Genomic DNA, 20,075 nt, shown 5'->3' with positions numbered 1-20,075 from the left:
GTGTATTTTTCCAAACCAGCTGTTGTAGTGCGATCACCAAGAGCCCCTTGGTGTGTGTGGCGATTTTTGAGTGTCTGCTATTGATTGAAATAGGATGATATTAATGCTTAATAACAATAAAAAAATCTAAAAAATAAGCAAAGTTCTCTTTTTCATAAACAGCTGTTGTAGTATGATCACCAGAAGTCCTTTGGTTTTTGTGGCGATTTTGGAGTATCTGCACTGTAGTCTTAGAGTTATAGATCAAAATAGGATGATATTAATGCTTAATAATAACAAAAGAATTCTAAAAAAAATAAGTAAAGGTGTCTTTTTCAAAAACAGCGGTTGTAGTATGATCATCAGGAGTCTCTCGGTCTGATGATTTTTGAGTGTCTGCACTGTATAATCACAGAGCTATTGATTAAAATAGGATGATATTAATGCTTAATAATAACAAAAAAAATACTAAAAAAAAGGTGTATTTTTCCGAACCAGCTGTTGTAATGCGATCACCAGGAGCCCCTTGGTGTGTGTGGTGATTTTGGAGTCTCTGCACTTTATGGCAGTGGAGTTATCGATTTTTATTTGCAACGTTTTTCTGTTGTTTTACCATTTGCAGACGGTCCCTAACCACTCGCCTGGCCGCTGCCTGTGCATAGAGATCAATGTAATACATCCAGCTCGGAGAACGGCTCGTTTTTCTCGAAAATGACGCTTTTTGATTCTTGTAATACGTAGTCTGTGCTATCAGGACATGAAAGAGGCGCCATTTGTGTTTCAACAACGAGAGTTATTGATTAGGGATGTAACGATATCAAAATCTCACGGTACGATACAATTTCGATATTGTGGAAAAGCTCACGGTACTGTTAAATAGCTCACGATAGTGTTTGTGATCATAGTAGCAAAGAAAAAGACATTTTTTCTGCTTTTCAGTCAACAGGTAATTTATTGTTGTGTTTATGGATCATTACAACATAAAACGCTGATCACATAGTGCTTTTAAAGTGCAAGTTGTAGTCAGGAACATCAATATTCTGTTGATTCTGTGAATAATGTTCAAGTTAAGAAGCAACCAGAACAATTGTAAACAATAGGGAAATCCCTTTAAGTGCAAACAAATATCAAGTTAAGTCAGGTTTAAATGTGCAAGGCAAGTAAAAGCAGCCTTTTTAAACTGGTATTTAGGAACATAACTTAAATAAAATAGTCAAAAAGCCTTTTTTTTAAAACACTGACCTATCATTTAGCTTATGTTCACATTTTTCATCAGAAAGATCAAAAGAGCTACATTTCAAGAAAAAAAAAGCCTCCTTCAGAGTTTTTTGACCGGACAGGACATTCTTTGTGAGAGAATCTGCAAACTTTTCTGGATTATGAGTCGTCAGATGACTTTGCATATTGCTTTTGTTTCCCGTGTTGTATCGCAGTTTACTGTGGCAGTGCTTGCATATAGTCCATTGTCTGTCCACCACCTTCTCTCCTTTTGCGTTTTTTGACACAGCAAAACCAAAATGTTTCCAGACATCTGACCTAAAAGCTGCAGGGGCTGGCACAATCTCAACTTTGGGGTTGTTGTTTTCATTCTTAAAACTATCGCGGTCGGCCATGCTAGCTCGCTTTGAGCTTGTGAGGACAGCGTGCAATCCGCGTGCAATCCTATTGGCTTAGGAACGGTTGGTATGACGACGCAGCGCAAAGGATCATGGTCTATGTAGTTAACAATGATTTGTTCTGCGGGACTGTGTTTAATCCTCTTGCTTTTTAACGGACACCTGTCCTTTTATTATTGTAACCCAACCACGACGATATCGAGACACGTTTACCAACGCGATAGCGTGATAATGTCAATATCGTTACATCCCTATTATTGATCTCGGAAGTCCGAATCTGTGAATCTGTGAAAACCGAAGTAAGGTTTTGCGTTCTCACACAAAAGGTTTTGTGAGGTAACGCAAAATTTTGCGAGGGAACACAAAAGAAAAAAAAAATTCCTCATGTCCCCTAGGGGTCTTCATAGTGATTTGATTTTAACAGGAAGGAAAGATTGAAATAGTTCCTTTCAGACTGCTGTAAAAAAAAGGCAGATAAAAGCCAGATATGGGTAAAACTGAGATTTATGTCAAATTGTTTGCTGTGTGAACGTCACCTTAAACTAGTATCAGTTAATGGTGTTCACATTTATGCAGCGGGGCTGTTTGCTCATCTTTATATTCACTCATTCAGATGTAGTTGTTTTTCAGTTGAATGCACTGGAGATCGGCACATTTTATAAAAGAATGCACTATTGCCTCAACACACAAAAAAAAGCTGGTGTTTTACCAGAACTTTGAAGACTTTTGGAGGCCGGTTCCCGTATAAAGGATGAAACACACTCCCAGTGTTGTCAACACTATCGGATACTGAGGCTCTCTGGTTGCTTTTGATCACCACATGTGATCAATGTGGTGATCAAACCCCTTCAGTGTCCACCATATTGGATCAGTCCATTATGTTCAGAAAGGTCCAAACAGACAGCAGCAAACCATTTGAAAACAAATGATGTGAAGAGCAGTGTTGCCAACTTAGTGCTTTTGTTGCTATATTTAGCGACTTTTCAGACCCCTCTAGTGCTTTGATTACAGAAAAGCACCTAGTGCCAAATCCAGCGAATTTTTCCTGCTAGTGGAGACTTTGGAAACAACATATAAAAGCAGCGAACTCTGCTCTCCAGAGCAAGTAGATTGGTAACCCCGCCTCCTGCTCTCCTCTATCTTGTCTGCTGTCATGATTCATGCAGCTATTATTTCATCCAAATGAAAAATGGAGAACAGAGAAGCTGATCATGGCTTGTCTACAGTGAAAAGAAGGACTGGGTTATTTACTTTTGCCTTCGCCTTTTTGGAAACACAGGAAGGAGCAATCAGCTAAGTGAGCTTAGTGCTTGGAAAAAAATCTTTCATTCCTTTAGAGACAGCATGAAAAGTCATCTGAGTACAAAACATAGAGAGGAAAACAAGAAGAAAAGGGACAAGAAGAGAGGGACAAAACGTAGAATGTCTTTTCTATTAACATTTCTCTATCTGTATAAGGGGTTTGTTTTATGTGTTGTGTTCTCAATTCAGAGGGCCCAATGCCTGTCTTTGCTTAGGGCCCTAGATTTCCTAAATCTGCTTCTGGTCAGAGTCAAAGTAACATATGATGTGAAGGTGAAGTTAATAGTAGGGCTGCAACTAACGGTTATTCTGCATATCGATTGATCTATCAAATATTTTTTGATTACTTGATAAATAACTGGTTAGATAAAGGGTCCTTAAAGAAGACTTTTTGCAACCATTAAACCAGGCGAAACTAAAATTCTTCCACTTGAGGAGTTCTGGATTCTGAAAATTTTGACATATGTAGCCCTCAGCTCCTAAGTCCTTTTAATTTGACGGGCCACGCCCTGTGCGACATCACCCCAACTCTATTTACCTGCGGAGTCAGAGTGCCACTCCCTCCTCCATTCCCCACCTGTGGCTGTTGCATGCTCTGTTGGCGTCTCGTCTCAAAAAAAGTTACTGGATCTTCCTAAAGATCTAATATTATAACCTGTCTTTCGGGTGAGTGTTTTAACGCTACAAAACCAATCTCCTAATGTTTACTAACATCGTGTAATTACTCACCAAGCGTAACTTTTTACAGACTCGCTTCTCTCTCACAACTTGGGCCAAACCGCTCATGTTGTCTTGCAATAATACCACTACACAGACGGAGATCAACTTGTCATCCCTTCAACGGTGAGTTGTTAACTCCGATTCGGGTCATTTATTTTGTTTGCAGCGGCTAGATTTAAGTTTATATTCCGCGATTTGCGTCTTTTGTTTGTACCGCTGCCTCCACTTAATTCCTTGCCGCGCTGAGTCCCAGCGTTATTATGAATTTTGAACTACGTTTGTAGTGTGTAAAATATCGCTTCTACTTGTTTAATATAAATTATTTTTAATTTACATTCAAGCCGAATTGTGCTTTACATTTTAGTTTAGCAGAAGCGCCCCTTTTGTTTGCACTTTTGCTTCATTTTGCACTTTTTTTTCCCAGCTTTTGACTGGATCATTAGAAAAGCAATGAGGTTTAGTTTTTTTTTTCCTTCCTCTTACCTCATTGAAAATTAAGTAAATAATTGAATGTAGCTACGTACTTGTGGAATTTGTTGCGCAACTTAAGAACTTAAGATCTGCTTGAGTATTTTTCTCTGCTCAAGTAATTTAATTGGAAAAGTTTTTTTTTTTGATACATTGAATATTCATGATTTATGGGAAAAAGTGCACTTGATTACAATGTGTTTTTGAGTATCTAAAACTTTTGTGATAATCTGTTAAACGATTTATTTATTTATTTATATAGTTATTTGTTATAGCTATATATATATATATATATATATATATATATATATATATATATATATATATATATATATATATATATATATATATGTTTGTATATATATTGGTAAAATGTGTAAATATGGAAAACTATCTGCATGTGTAAATGTGTTCCAAAATTTAATGCACACATATTTTATACATGCAGATCTCATTGGTTAAGAACAACTGCTCATTTGTTGTTTTTTTGACCATTCTAGGTCAGGTTTTTTTTATGCCAGAAAAAGGACATCACCCTCACTACAACCTGGTTCACAACAACTTTTTCTTTTTTTCTAATTCAACTGAAGATGGCGAGCTAAGACCTCTACCCGTGCAGTAGGATACAGACTCTCTTTCCTATAAGGATAAAAACTATTCTATATTCAACCCTGGATTACCATAGCGTATGGACTTTGCGCTTATGAACACTAAACAATCTAACCTAACTGAACCTTGGGGACAATTAATCAAATACTGTTTTGTTATTAATGTTTGTGTGTTTGCTTTTTTGTTTTTTGTCTTTGGCCACTTTAATACAAAACTAGTTAAACCTTATTTTTGTCTCTGTGATTATTCACACCTCGGGCTCCTCAACGAACCCTCTTCTGGTAACACCTTTCTACATCTATATAGTCAGTTCCTTATCATTAGCCTTTAACAAGCGTTACACATACAAAAATGTTTTTTATCTTAAATGCAAAATGTTTAAATTTTTTTTTTTTACAATCTTGGTATAATTACTGCTCTAGGTGAGTTGCTCTGTCAGGTAAAGGCATGTTTTAGAGTCTCTATACTCCAGTTAACGATTCATCGTTCATTAAATTAGTTGACGATTATTTCAATAATCATTCCAAAAAAGTAAGTTAGAACTCAGTGGCCCCCTCCTTTGACAACAGGGAGGTACTGCATGGCATTGACACCCGCTACCTCCTTAAACGATGAGCAGTGACCCTTGGGAGATTGGAGTGAGTTGTTCAGGGACTTATTCTGATATCAGCTGATTGTTCTGACTTACATCGCCCTCTGGTGGTGCTCCGTAAAGCCCGCTGGCATCAAACTTATAGTCAGGGTCCTCTATTATGTGCGAATTGTAGAAGATGGAGAGGATAGTGCGCAGAGTTCGTCTGTCCCAGTCATCAGTCACCCGTCCTCCGTAGTTACACTCTCCAGTCATGTAGCGCAGGGCATCAAACGGGACTTCCTGAAGATGACAGGACATCATTTACTCACTAACCACAGCAGGAAAACAAGCAGCATGGCTGACTTCAACGCATGCAAACATCACTCCATCACTTCAAATCTCATTTTGCAAATACTCTGTTCAGAAGCAGATCCAAAGGACAGAATGTCTGGTTCAGAGAGCCGTGACATCCCAGCGAACGGCGAGGCAGTAACCAATGTGGCATTTTCTAGGGGAGGTGTCAGTGAGGAGCTTTCACTTACAGCATGGAAATGTCACCAGCAACAAAAAAGAGCTCATTAACACTTCATTTTTTAAAACAGCTGCAGAAGTGCAAGTGCTTGAGTGTTTGTAGGAAAATGTCAAGAGGGGCTTGAAAAATGTCAAATGAAAGAGAATACTTGAGTCAAGCAGCACCTTCTATATATTAACACCCCTCTTATATCTCTAATACTTTCACACCGCATGCAGCAGAGGCAGCAGAAGCAGCTAGTTTACATGCAAAGTCAATGGCTGACGCGCATCTTGGCGCAGCAAAGGTCCTGCAGCGCGTCTGAGCAGCTGAAGCGGCGCCTCACTGGCTTCCTAGCATCTGAGGCTCGCAATGCGTTTCAAAAGCAGCTGTTTGAGTTGGAAAAATTGAACTTTTGCTGCTTGACATCCTACATCAACCAATCAGAGAAGCTGATCTGGGAGCTGGCAGGGAGACAGACACAGCACTGCTGATGCAGAGCGCTATGATCACTCCTCTGAAACATTTTATTAATGCCTAAATTAACTTAAAATGTCGAAACCTGCCGGCAAATATGGTCGATTTTATTATTATGGTGCCTGTAGCTTGGATTATGCCTTCCAGCCGCCGCGAACAGTAGCAGCAAACCGTGAAGAGGCAACCAGGCCATAGGCTGCTGTTGAATGGGGTGTAAATAATAATCGTTTTGTATCGATGCATCGATCCAACAGCTGACGATCGGAAGCATCGACTCGTCCGCAAGAGAATAGATTCATGTTTTTTTTTTTCTCCGGTCTATTTTTATCCATTTGCTCCTGGACGTAAATCTCCCTCCCGTGCTGCGGTGGCACTAAACATATTTTGCCCTCCTACCTCGCTTCCTGGTTATACTCTTACAGCAGTGTGTTGCAGTGAGCTTGACGCAGACATTTTTGATTTATGCTCAATATTGAAGCGTGGTCTGCGCTACACGCTGTGGGTCTAGATACTGCCGAGGCGGAGAGGAAGTGGGGGCGAGTTTAGTCCGACGACGGAGGGACATGAGGGCCAAAAAGAGCGGAGATCCAGGTGGAAAAAGGGTCCCAGCGTTCTCACGCACCTCGCTCTTCTAGCGGGTCAAACTTCACGAGTTGTTTTCCGCAATTTCGGTCATAAAAACAAAACAAGCCGGCCTCCTGTCTGCGGCACTGTTTGCGGTGAGCTACAATCTGGGAGAGGAGCAGCGGAGCGTCTGTGGAGGGGGCGGGACGTCTGGAGCCGAGATATTGAATTGCACTCATTGACCTCATTTTCTGCAGTATTTTTTGATGCAACTTTTCTACTTCTGTTATTTGCTGTTGTTTCTTAAAAAAAATAAAAAATTAACCGATTAATCGAATCGTATCGTAGTGTATTCTTTAGTATCGATAATAATCGAATCGTTGGGTCAGGAAATCGATACTGAATCGAATCGCAATGATGGATGTGATTTACACCCCTAGTTCCTAGTGACAGATCACTGGGGTCTGAGCGGCTCCGACAGCGAAATAACATTTGAAGGCAGGATGGTAATCTTAGCGAAGTGACTGGAACAGATGAAGTATTCAGGTCAACCCATCTCACTTAAACACATATTAAAACTAGCTGCCATTGTTATAGGCAAAGAGAGGATAGGGTAGCTCCGTCCAACACGCATCGGACCCACTTTTAGCCTGAGCAGCTGGAGCAGCAAAGATGCTTCAGCCGCGCGGCACAACTAAACTTGTGCAACCATCAAAAATGAAGCATTTTTGCTGCCTCTGCTGTGTGCGGTCTGAATGTAGCATAACTGTAGCTACCTGATACTGTTCCAGGAACATGTGCAGCTGCTGCACAGAGATCCTCAGGTCCGTCTCATTGAACTCATAAGGGATGTTCCATCCTAAAGGTCCAAACTTCCTTCTTTCCTGGGTCAGGGCGTGGAAGAAACACAAGCCGTACAGCAGTTTCTTGAACACAGCCTGAACGTGGGACAAACACGAACATGAGGCTTCTTCTAAGAGAAACACCACGCTGAGGGTGGAAGAAACCGTGCCCACAAACCGACCGGCTTGTTGGAGCTGTTGAAGAACTCTGGATCGGAGATAGGGTCCATCAAAAAGGAGCGGGCGATGTTGGAGCGGAGGCCCTTCGGAGCCTCGTTGGTCATCTTAACTCCGTTCTGGAGAACGGTCACAGGAAAGGTGGAGGAGGGGTAGCTAGTCAGCCACAGTCTGAAGTCTGGGTGGGTGGTGTCTGGTCCCAGTCCCTGAGCAGAGTCACACAACATGAATCAAAGAATGCACAAAGAGCAGGTTTAATAGAATGAGGGGATATGTGTTTTTTTACCTCACAAACGCTCTCTAGTGTTGACATCCATGAAGTAGCTAAGTGGCAGTTCTGCAGAACCACCCAGGTGCCATCATTAATGCCTGTCTGAATCATTTTCATGGCGATGGGCCCCTGTCCTTGGCCCAGAGACAGGGACGTCAGCTTGTTACCAGAGAAGCCCTGAGAGATCAAACAGTAATGCATTTTATAGCTCCGCTGCAGAAGATGTGGTTCCATCCTGCATACAAACAACTGACTTAAGACTGGTCCATACCTTCTCATCTCCGAATTTAAGCAGAGCCGCCATTGGGTCTGAGCCGGGAGATAGGAGGAAGATGAGGGGAGAGCAGCATTGGCTGTCAGTGAAGGCCGTGCTCAGGTTAAAGGGCGGAGGTTCGACGAAGGGTTGGCCCAAATTGTCTGATACAAACTCCTGCACCATGGGGACAATCTGGGGGAAGATCATCAGAACCTCAAACATTTGGCCTAAACTCATCTCCCTGATAGAAACATTGAACCAATCTGCCTGAATGATCTGGTTGAACTATCTCTATAAAGTGTCTTGATATGAGATCTGTTGCGACTTGTTGCCATATAAACAAACTGAATTTGATTGTGTTATTCACAAGAGTGACCGACCTTGTCGGGTCTGAGACAACGGATCACCATCATCTTCTGAAAGCGGCTCAGCTTCTCCTGCCACATACCCGGGAACGGAGTCTGATGGGGGTTCTGCAAACATTCACCAAACAAAACATTCAGCTTTGGTGTTTTTATGCCTCTAAATATCGTTCATGTCGTATGGACTGGCTGGGGAGAACGGAACGTAAGACGGATATCACTTTTTCACACATGAAGATGCACCGACGTTTCTTAGACACAGGAGGATCATTAACACGTTTACCTTTAATTCAACCTTGTAAAATTTCTGTTAAAACATCTGTGTGTGTGTGGGTGGGTGGTGGTAAATGTGTGCGCACGTTGAACAGCTGCTCTCATATTCCAGATTGAATTGATGTGAATTTTACAACTGGAACAAAGTAGACCTAATTAGACAGAAGTGTTGTGGATGGTTGTGTTGATTATACTGTAGATCAGACTGGGTGTGTGTAAAGGGGTGTGTGCAGCAGCTGAAATGTAAGCACCACACAGTGATTCACCAGATGTTCCTTTGTCCAAACAGCATAGATGTGACTGGCATATGCGAGGGGGGGGGGGGCATTTAATGAAAAAAACCCGTCAATTTTAGGTGCTTTGTCATTCAGAGGCTTGTCTACGAGCATTGTGTCCTCTGAATAAAACCGGTAGATCATTCCCATTCCACTGTCTCACTATGGAGGATAAAAAGTGCCAAAATTAAATAAATAAATACAGCATTAAATAAATAATTAAATGAGTCAATAATTAATTAAATGTGGAATTAAATAAACAAATGTGTCATTCATTAATTAAAACCACGTCACTAATATAATGTGCCACAATTAAATAAATAAATACAGCGATAAACAATTAATTAAATGTGTAATTCATTAAATAAATAAGAAATTAAATATATAAATGTGTCATTAATTTAATAAAATATGTCTTCATTTTATTAAAAAAAATATATAATTATTTCATGGTACTGTGTCGCAGTGCATCGAAACCATTAAAAGAATCTGTCAAACTGACCCATCAAAGTTAGGGGGTGGGGTTAACGCGAATCGAGTCTCTGTAATCGATTTGCTTCGCCTTAATGTGCAGAGTGACCAATCAGGTGTTAGATAACCGCCCCCTAACTTTGATGGGTGAGTTTGACAGATTCTTTTAATGGGTTCGATGCACTGCGACACAGGACCATGAAATAATTAAATGCACACTGAAATAATTATATATATTTTTTAAATAAAATTAAGACGTATTTTATTAAGTTAATGACACATTTATATATTTAATTCCTTATTGAATTACACATTTAATTAATTGTTTATCGCTGTATTTATTTATTTAATTGTGGCACTTTATATTAGTGACATGGTTTTAATTAATTATTGACACATTTATTTATTTAATTCCACATTTAATTAATTATTGACACATTTAATTATTTATTTAATGCTGTATTTATTTAATTTTGGCACTTTTTATCCTCCATATTTCACACCCCTGTCTCCTTTTATTCATTGAAATCAGAAATTTATAATTTGTATTTTAACACAGCATACGCAATTAAATTTAGTAAATAACGCTGTAAGAAACAAATATGTCTGAAACTGTGAAAGGTTTGTAGGGGGAGGAAACTGCAGGCAGGTGGAAGAAAACCTGAAAGATGAACCAGGGAAAAGACAGCAGTGGAGGACAGCAAAGAGGAGAGAAAAAGACGACCAAACAATGAGGGAGATTTTTTAAAAGAATTAGGAAATGAAGATAAGTTACAGCAACTGTGATGGGGTCCGGTGGAAAAAAAACAAGATCTGTAACTCAGGCTAACTGAAAGCAAAGGCAGCTTTAGCACAAGAGACAGGAGCACTACAGTCTGAACAATAGTGAGACATTGATCAATAAACACCACACTCCAACAATTAGAATATTATATTTTTTCATCATTCTGCTTCATTCTATCTCTATTCTCCCACTCTGCAGAATCTATTAGTTCAATGTCTAACGCTCTGCTCTCTTTGCTTCTCATAGTAGCTTCATCTGGTCTGTTCCTGTTTGGCTGTGACACCATCCTGTTTTTCAGTGTAGCCCTGTTTCTCTGACTGTGACTGGCTGGATGTGCTCTCTTCATCCTCTGACATGGGAGCTGGCTCGGAGCTCGTCTGCCTGGCTGTGTGTTTCCTGGGCGGGGCCGCCTTTTACAGTTTCCTTTTGTATCTCTGCTTCTGTCTCCTTGAACCCCAGTCGGCCTCAGCAGATGGCCGCTCACACTGAGCCTGGTTCTGCTGGAGGCTTCTTCCTGTTAAAAGGGAGTTTTTGCTCTCCACTGTCGCTCCAAGCATGCTTAATGTGAGGGATTGCTTTCGAGTCAATAAAGAGTCGATGCAATGAACTGGTTTTCCTTAGATAGAAAACTTTGAATCAATCTGATTGGATGATCTGATGAACTGTAAAGTGCCTTGAGATGACTTGTGTTTAAAATTGGCGCAATAGAAATAAACTGAATTTAATTGATTTGTAATGAATTGGACCTCATTAAAAGATGGTCCCTTTTCATAGAATCATGTTATTAGATTTATTACTAATTAACAAGTCAGTCTTTTCTTTTGGGAGTATATTTTGTAGTAATTGGATATATCCATGTGTAAACCTGGGAATTTTTTTTTTTTTCAACATTTCTTCTGCATATTGTTGATTTCAACACATTTGCTGCATGCACCCTGTCTGAGGTCATCTCCACCATGTCCTGAATCAATACAGACTATGTTTACAGCAAATATACTGCAAAAACAACGTAGAAATAAGTCAAAATGTCTATTTATGTATTTACCCTTAATTTGATTCGGTAAATAAGATGATTGGAATGGAATGAGGATTTTCAACTTTTAAAATAAGGTAATTAGATAGCATAGACTTGAAATAATTCTTATGTTAAATGTAAAGTGTCTTGTTCCATTGGCAAAGTGTCTGAGTTACCCCCTCAATTCAAGAAAAAATGCACTTATTTTAAGGAAAAATGACTTATCTAGATTTAGATTTTTTCCAGTGTGATGGCTTGCTGGAACTCACCGGGTTCTCATAAACCTCTTTCCAATCACTGAGGTGTTCATTAAAATCCTGACGGAGGTTTCTGAAGCTTTCAATCTCATCTAGACGACAGATTTCATCCCAAGACTTTTGAGGAAGCCAGCTGCAGGGATTGGTGTGAGGGTTGTCCAGGCCTACGCCGCCTGTAAGAAGGAAGCGCCACTCCACCTCCTCCACCTGAAACAGCAATATAAAGGAGGTTTTAACACAGAGGGAATAATCCAGGGTTATGGGATTTAAAGGTTGGAAATGTTGGGGATCTTGTTACTTTAAATGAGATTATGGTCCATAAAATTACTTTAACTTGTTCATCAGGTAACCTAATCGTACAGCGAAAAACATGACATCTGAGACATGTGCTGGTGTCACACATGTATGCACATGGAAGTATGCACTCACCAGCTTGTTGTGCATGAGCTGATTGACACTGAGGCAGAAGGAAAAAAGCAGCTTGTCCTTCTCAAACAGAGAGCGGCACACGTTGACGTACAGCGCGTAGGTAAAATGGTCTCTGAGGATCTGCAGTCTGTGGAAGGAACAGTTTTAATCATCTTCAGGAACCAAACCAGGCAGAGCCTACGGGTCATCTTCATGTGCTGAAACCAAAGCAGCGTTTTTAACAGGAAACCACAGTCCGACCTGCTTACCTCTGTCCAACGTCTTGGGTCTTCTCTGAGCCGTCGATGGAGCTGATGAAGAGGTTAATAAACCAGGTCAGGGAGTACTGGTACATGGGCTCGATGTTAGCCAGGTCAGCAATAGAGAAGAACAGGATGGAAGAGTGAACGGCGATGGGTTTGTAGTCCATGCGGGTCTTATCAATCTTCAGCTCGGTCTTCTCAGCCACGGCCTGTTTTTCTGTGATTTCATTGGATAAAAGCTTGGAGCTGGACAGGACATTAATGGCTTTTTCGTCCTCTAGAATGTTGCCCTCTGAGGAGGAGAGCACCTCCAGGATCTTATCCTCTATCTCCTTCAGCTGTCTGAATAAAGAATCAGGATTTAATTTGGCTTGGTGCTTTCAGGGGAACTGTGTGGTTGGTATGTGAAGTCGGTCGGACATGGAGGGAAACTGAACCTTTTGTTTTCTGCTCCCTGGAGGATGAGGGCTTGTTTCTCCTCCTCCAGATCTGGCCTTTCCTGAGCCACCACGATTCCCAGCAGCTGGTCCTGGATGCCCTCAGGGGTAATCATGAAGTTCAGCAGTGTCACCTGCATCACATTCAGAAGACAGAGAGTTTTACACACTACCAAGAAGCCATAATAAGCAGGTTCTAACCTGACTGCAGGTTAAATCCAACACAGTTGCTCATATTTTCTCTCTCTCATCTTTATTATGAGAAAACAACATTGATAAGTTGAGGAACCATCAGATAATAGAAAGTATATTATTTAAAGTGGGGATTGAAGGGATGAACGTGCCTCCTCCCATGTTTTAGTGTTGATTTGAATAGTTTCCTGTCTATGTTTGCTCCGTACAAATATGGGTACTAACTAGTTACTTGGTAACTTGAGGTAACTTGAGTACATTTTTGACAAAAATGTACTGTAAAAAAAAGATTTTTTTTTTCTCTATATGTTTTACTTTTACATGAGAGCTAAAGTAAAAGTATTATATTAAAATTAGTGCTCCTTTTTGGTACTGTTGAAGCAACCATAACTCCCAAAAAAGTTAAAAAATAATCCACTTTGTTTCCAAGTCTGAAGACGTTTCGCTTCCCTTCTTCTTTTCCCCTGTCTCCAAACTTGGAAGCAAAGTCCAGTGGATTGTTTTTTTTTTAAACTTTTTTGGAAGTTTTGGTTGCTTCATCAGATATAAAGTAAGCTTTTGTACCAAATGATCATATGATCACATGACCTGGATTTCTGAGAATCTTCACCAGCATAAGAAACCGTAAGATTTTGAGGTCATGTATAAAATGGTCAAACGTATAAATGATCTACTGTCAGAAATGTTTTCATAAGTTTTATGTAAAAAAAACCCCAAAAGAAAATGGATTAGGAAGATTGATTGTTTTGAATCATTGTATAATTTGTTTATAAAATATTGAAACAATCAAAAAGTGAGAAACAAGTGTTTTCATAGAATAAAGTCTGCTTAGTGAGGTTTTATGATATATATATATATATATATATATATATATATATATATATATATATATATATATATATATATATATATATATATATATATATATATATATATATATATATATATATATATATATATATATATATATATATATGAAGAGCGTTTATGTCATATTTTTCCCCTTTTGGGCTCTTTTAGCAGGTCTGCTTATGAGCAATATCATGAAACCTCACTAAGCAGACTATTCTATAAACAAACAGGTTTAAAAAGAAATAACCTAACAAAAGAAATAATATGTATGGGGGAAATTATTTCAATCCATAGTAGAAGGATGAAACTTCTGTGACAATCCTGTCATCATTAGAGCTAAACTAACCTGTTCACCATGCAGCTTGATACTCCATGTGAAGTTGGGTTTTTGCTATGATCAGAGAGGTTTGCTCTGATTGGTGTAGACAGGACTTATGATTTCTGATTCAGAAATCCAAACTAATTTTATTTCATTTATTTTATTTTTTTTGCAGGGCAGCCGCAGCACCATTCTGAACCTGTGGAGCAAGTTTGTACTATTTAGTTTTACAAATGGTTCTCACATCGGGCAAATCAATTAGTACTTTTATACAACTTGTATTTATATTGCATAAAGTATGAATCATCATATTTCTCATGTTTAAAATTGACGTGATAACATAACATTTATTTGGCTATCTTTTTATTAGTGTTAGGACTCCAGTCTGTGTGGTCTGTGTTTTTGTGTGTTTGTCTTCCTTCCTCCACCATGCGGCGTCTGGTTCTGATTCGCCTCCTCACACACCTGCAAGGGGTTTCCTCGTTAACGGAGTGCTCTTAAAGCTACAGTGTGTAATAATTACAGGGATATACAGTCAGAAATGTAATATATTATACATAACTATGTTATTTATCATCATCTACGAGCTCAGCCTCTTAACCTTAATATTTGCGTTGCCTTAGAATTCGTTATTTATAATTACATAGGAGCGGGTCTTGCAGCCATGGAGGCAGACATCTTTGCGCTACGGCAGCGCAGAGCCAACAAACTAGCGATTGCGAGATCGCCCATAACGCTCGAAAGTAACTACGGCAAGTTGAGAGAGATGAACTGAGACGGTACTGAACAATGGATGGCAGTATTAAAATTATCTATGTAAACAAACCTCGTCACTTGAGAAGGTAGGTGATGCGGACGTCGTGGAAGACATTTTGTCCCGTAACGCTCGCCGTACTGTTGGGGGGGAGAAGCGGTGGGGGGGGAGATGTTCATGTTGCTGCGGTCTGCAGTCTGGATGTTAGATGTCGCTAAAAATTACACACTGTAGCTTTAAGCTGCTGACTGCCACTACCTCGACGCCAGAGTGTTTGCCAGTTTTAGGTACTCTAGCCAAGCTGAGTTTTGCTGAGTCAAACTAAGTTTTTGTCAACCTGAGTTGTTTACGTTTACTAAACTATTGTTCCCTCCAAGCTCAAATCGATGTTAAAATATTGTAGGGAAATGTTAAATTTAAAAAGAAACTGCTCTTTTTTTCTATATTATTTAATAGAGTTAGATACAAAGCGATCAATGCTTGTATTTTAATTGTTAGTTTCATGTAAAAAATTGAATTAATGATACAGAAATTCCGCTGTCTGAATTTTTACTAGCAATTACATTGTTTAAATAACAGAATTTGCACATAATGATCATTAAGCATGTTGGTCTGGTTTACTATATAATTTTAAATGGTAAATCAGATGCTATAATGAGCTATTCAGTATTTGAAAAGCCTTTCCTCAAATACTTTGTTGTTCATAAAATAAAAATATCGTCTTTATGAGGAAGTGCAAATTTTGTGAGTATCCCACCCACCTCTGGTTCTCTAAAACTACTGGTCCATTTAGAAAAATATACTTTGGTATAAACTAGACATGCACAACAAAAGGAAGTTCCACATTTCTTCATCTTTTTGTAAAGGACTTAACCTTCCATGATGTGACCTTTTTTCCTCCCTAATGACCAAATTTTGTTGTTTTTCTTCAAACTAAATCAGCTGTGATGATCAAAGCAGTTCTAACAAAGAAGACCCATGATGCACTTTTTTTTTTAAGCCTTTAAATGTGTTGCAGCTCGAGTTGAAGCAGTGTTTCTCAGCACTTACCTGGAGGTTAAAAGCTTATAACTCCTCTCTAACCTAAATAACAAGTGTGCTTCTTTGGGATTTAATTCCATTTCTATCGATGCAGTGAGACCCACTCTGCTGGTGGTAACAACAAGGATCTTCTATAAATCTCCCGTTCATCCTTTTAACACATGCACCACCTTCCCTTGCGTTCCTGCACCCCTGATCCTAATAGAAGCTTCTCCGGAGGCTCAGGCCTCATGTGTTTGCAGCTATTGCTTTCCAATAGGGTTTAATGGGAGTAATAGCACCCCTGAAACTCTAATGCACTGTGGGCCAAAAAAAGATTTAGACAAAAATGGAAAAGAAAGGGACTGAGACAGTTATGAAAAATGAGCTGAATATCTAACAGCCGGCCATAAAGAGGCAAGCTCCTGCAAATAGATGCTTGATATGTGATCTTCCGTAATGCTTTTCAACCTCTTTCGTCTCTATAATGTAATTTCCCTAATGCTTCTTTTCCTAGAATAATTTTGTAGATTACAGGGGGGAGGGGGGATGATGATTAACTGTTTGACTTGGCTAAAAATGGGCTGTCTTTTCAGTCAGTGGAATCAAATAATAGACAAAGTCAAGAGAAAAGAGACATTCTGAATTTTTCACCAAAACCACTTGCTAACATGAGGCTTATGATTTATAAAAAAACATTGAGCAGAGCTTCAGACTGCATTATTGTTTTCCTTACAGCGGGAGGAAACATATTATGGAATGCAGTGGTCTGCAATGGAACCTCTCAGCGTCTATTTTTCACTCCTTACTTTGTGTTAGATAAAAGGTTTTTGTGGTGGAACATCAATCCATAGTTCCTGCAGGACTAATGCAAAGCATGAAGTGCTGCAAAGGGCTCATTACTGCAGCGCTCACACATGCTGCTAACAGCACCCATGTGCCGCTGGCATCAGGAAATGCCGCAGTGTTCTTTTATGGCGCGTGTAGGCGGAGGGAAATTTGTCTCATGTTGCTGAAAGCCAAGAACAAGTTTTGAGATAAACTTTATTTTTATTTTTTTCATAATTACATTTTCAAAAATTTTGTAGTACAGATTTTATATTTTAAAAATTAATTTGTTTAATTTTATTTTTAAATAATTTAACAAGTTATATATCTTAATTGTTTTACATTTCTGCTTTTAGACGTGAGATTATTTTCAAATTGCATTTTACACATCACATGCTCTGCTCAGTGGCGCAGTCTGTAGCACTGCTGCCTTGCAGCAAGAAGGCTGTGTGTTTGATTCCCGGCCCAGGGTCTTTCTGCCTTCAGTTTGCATGTTCTCCCCGTGTGTGTGTGTGGGTTCTCTCTGGGTACTCTAGCTTCCTCTCAAAGTCCAAAAACATGACTGTTAACTTAATTAGATTCTCTAAATTCTCCTTAGCTGTGAGTGTGAATGGTTATTTGTCTCTGTGTTGCCCTGTGATGGACTGGCCACCTGTCCAGGGTGTATCCTGCATGGAGATAGGCACCAGCACCCCTCGCGACCGCTTGGGATAAGTGTGATGGAAAATGGATTGATGGATGGATGCTCTTCTCTTCATGCCCAATATAAATGCTTGCTCTTATCCAATGATTGTTGGCTAATGTCGATGCAGACCAATTGAAATGCATCTTTGTTCCTCCCTCCAGAGGAAAGCAAGCCCCCAGAAATGAAGGGGATTTGATCTGTAAAATGCTATTTCAAAAGAATACAATTCGTAAAATTTAACCTGAAAAGCAGAAACAAAATGATTATATAAAATCAGGAAAACGTTTTTGAAAAAATACAATTTGGAGAAATAGAATTTGAATGTTTGCAAAACAAAAACAAGGCCTTGTTGGGCTACTGGAAAAAAAAACCTTGAACTCAACGCTATTCCTGACATTTTGAATTGAAAAAGCTTCCTGGATGGGAAGCGAAACGTCTTCAAACTTGGAAACAAAGTCCAGTGGATTGTTTTTAATTTTCTTCGTTTGGAACAACTGTGAACTGGATGAAGAAATAGACTTTGAAGAAAGCTAAAATTTGTTAAAAAAGAACAAAGTTCTTCTCAAAAATGTTTTTGGAGAAAAACATCTTTCCATTTTCCTTTTAGAAAACATCGTTGGGCATTTTGAGGTGAAGTGTGGAGGGACGTTTTGCAGCAGCGCATCAACATCAAACCAGCTGTACAAATGTTTCCTATGTGTGTCAATATTTGAGGAGTCCTACCTTCACTGAGATCTCAGGTAAATAGTGAGGGTTGCGTAACTTTGTGGTGATATAGAAGCGGAAATCAGCTGCATACTCTATAGTTTTATCTCCCAGTCGGATGCACAGAGTCCCGCCCTGTTTGAAGGTCTTTTTGAGCAGGAGAGGCTCCAGGATGGGGTCCAGTTCTTCACCGACGTTCTCCAGCAGCACTGAAAGACAAAGATTCCTTTATGTTCACAGTTGTCAGGGGCTGCCACCCCCAAAATGGTGCCGTTGCACAATTTCAAATTGTTCCAGCCTGTGCAGTCAGACGGCAGGTAACAACAGCCTGCTTTCCCATCATCTCATTATTTTACTGGTTACCAAAATAATTTTTAAACAGTATGAGTCCAGGATTTATGTTGCTGCCACAGCTTTTGAAATTCAGTTCAATCTAAAAAAGCGAATCAAGAATATTTTGAAAAAGTTTGATATTTTTCAATCACTACAGGCAGTGAGACTGATGTATTAAATAGTTTTATTAGACAAAGGGCATAATTTAAAGAATCCAAACTAGGAACCCTAACTCAGTGGGCAGGTTGTGGGTTATCTCCAGATATGTTCACATGGACACAGACTTCCCTTTCATCATCTGTTATTAAATCAATGCCTCCTTTATGGCCGCAATGACAACAGAACCGTTAACGTGCAATTTTGCGACTGACTTTAAAATAATAATAATAATTGAACTTTATTGATCTCATATTGGAGAAATTTCCAATTTTTAAGATGAACCATAACATTAAGCTGATTTCAGCAGCTACTAAGGTATTCCAATCAAATTTAAAATGCAGAGAAGTTACATTTATTGCATAAGAAGTAATGATATTTCTTTTTTTTTTTTTTTTTTTTTTTTTTATTGAAGCAAATGGTAAGACAATCACAATAAGGAATACAATTCACTTTTTTTTTTTGGATAAACATATTTATGCAGGTATAACTTCTAAGGCCCCGTCCACACGGAGTCAAAACGAACACGAAACGCTAATATTTTCCAGAACGTTTGTCGTAAAGACGGAGACGTAAAATAAATGTGAGCGTCCACACGAATGCATGAAAACGCTGCAAAATGTATGCCAGGCCTGTAAGTGGCGCTGTGGTGCCAAAGCAAAAATAGGCGACGAAATATTGGGCATGCGCACTAATATTTATACATGGTTGCCCTGCGGGTCCATTTTCGTGGTTCAGTCAAATTCAGGTGCTGAACTATGTGGTTGATATTGCTCTGTTCTTCCTGGAGATATTCCAGAAGAAGAAGATTCTGTTGTAAGCCCGACAGCAGGGTGAGTAGCATTAGCAGCAGCCATTCAACACAGTACGGCGCCATTGTTGTTGTGATACTGTGTCGCGCATGCGTGTTTAGAGGCAACGCTATGACGCATGCGTGTAAAAAAAAAAATGCGGTTAGAGCTTAAAGATGGAAACGCGAAAACGGCATTTCAAAATCTTCCCAGAAGAAAGAAGAAGAAAACTCTGCCATCTTTGGAAAAAATTGTCTGTACATCCTCTCATTGTATATTTAATTTTCTCAAGTTTGAGGAAAAACACCATGTCCTTAAGCCACTGGGTGATGGAGGGACATCTAGCAGACTTCCAGTGTAATAATAATGAATGTCTTGCAATTAAGGATGTAAAGGCTATATTTATCTTTTTGCACTGAATTTAATACCAATGAGGAATCAGAAATTCTGAATATGGCAGTCAGTGGACAAGGCTGCTGATTAACTTTGAGAATAGCAGACATAACTGTGAAGTAACCAGACCAAAAAG

At 39.2% G+C, this 20,075-nt stretch overlaps 1 protein-coding gene across 1 annotated transcript in view; it reads right to left on the bottom strand.

Moving 5' to 3' along the window:
- The window catches only part of dnah7 (dynein, axonemal, heavy chain 7), a 132,523-nt gene that overhangs the window by 27,677 nt on the left and 84,771 nt on the right, over positions 1–20,075 (bottom strand). Inside the window, exons 47-57 of the mRNA XM_038282877.1 lie at positions 18,285–18,475; positions 12,912–13,045; positions 12,481–12,816; positions 12,233–12,359; positions 11,816–12,010; positions 8,747–8,839; positions 8,382–8,558; positions 8,126–8,287; positions 7,845–8,045; positions 7,597–7,758; positions 5,383–5,568 (exon numbers count right to left, since the gene is read on the bottom strand). Of these exons, the coding sequence (XP_038138805.1) occupies positions 5,383–5,568; positions 7,597–7,758; positions 7,845–8,045; positions 8,126–8,287; positions 8,382–8,558; positions 8,747–8,839; positions 11,816–12,010; positions 12,233–12,359; positions 12,481–12,816; positions 12,912–13,045; positions 18,285–18,475 (1,964 nt within the window). The remainder of the gene's footprint in view (positions 1–5,382; positions 5,569–7,596; positions 7,759–7,844; positions 8,046–8,125; positions 8,288–8,381; positions 8,559–8,746; positions 8,840–11,815; positions 12,011–12,232; positions 12,360–12,480; positions 12,817–12,911; positions 13,046–18,284; positions 18,476–20,075) is intronic.

Source organism: Cyprinodon tularosa, unplaced genomic scaffold, assembly GCF_016077235.1.
Source record: "Cyprinodon tularosa strain WSP-4 unplaced genomic scaffold, ASM1607723v1 ctg189, whole genome shotgun sequence".
NCBI classification, from domain to species: Eukaryota; Metazoa; Chordata; class Actinopteri; order Cyprinodontiformes; family Cyprinodontidae; genus Cyprinodon; species Cyprinodon tularosa.
Note: the sequence above shows the minus strand (reverse complement) of the source record. Positions and strands in the feature narration are given on the sequence as shown.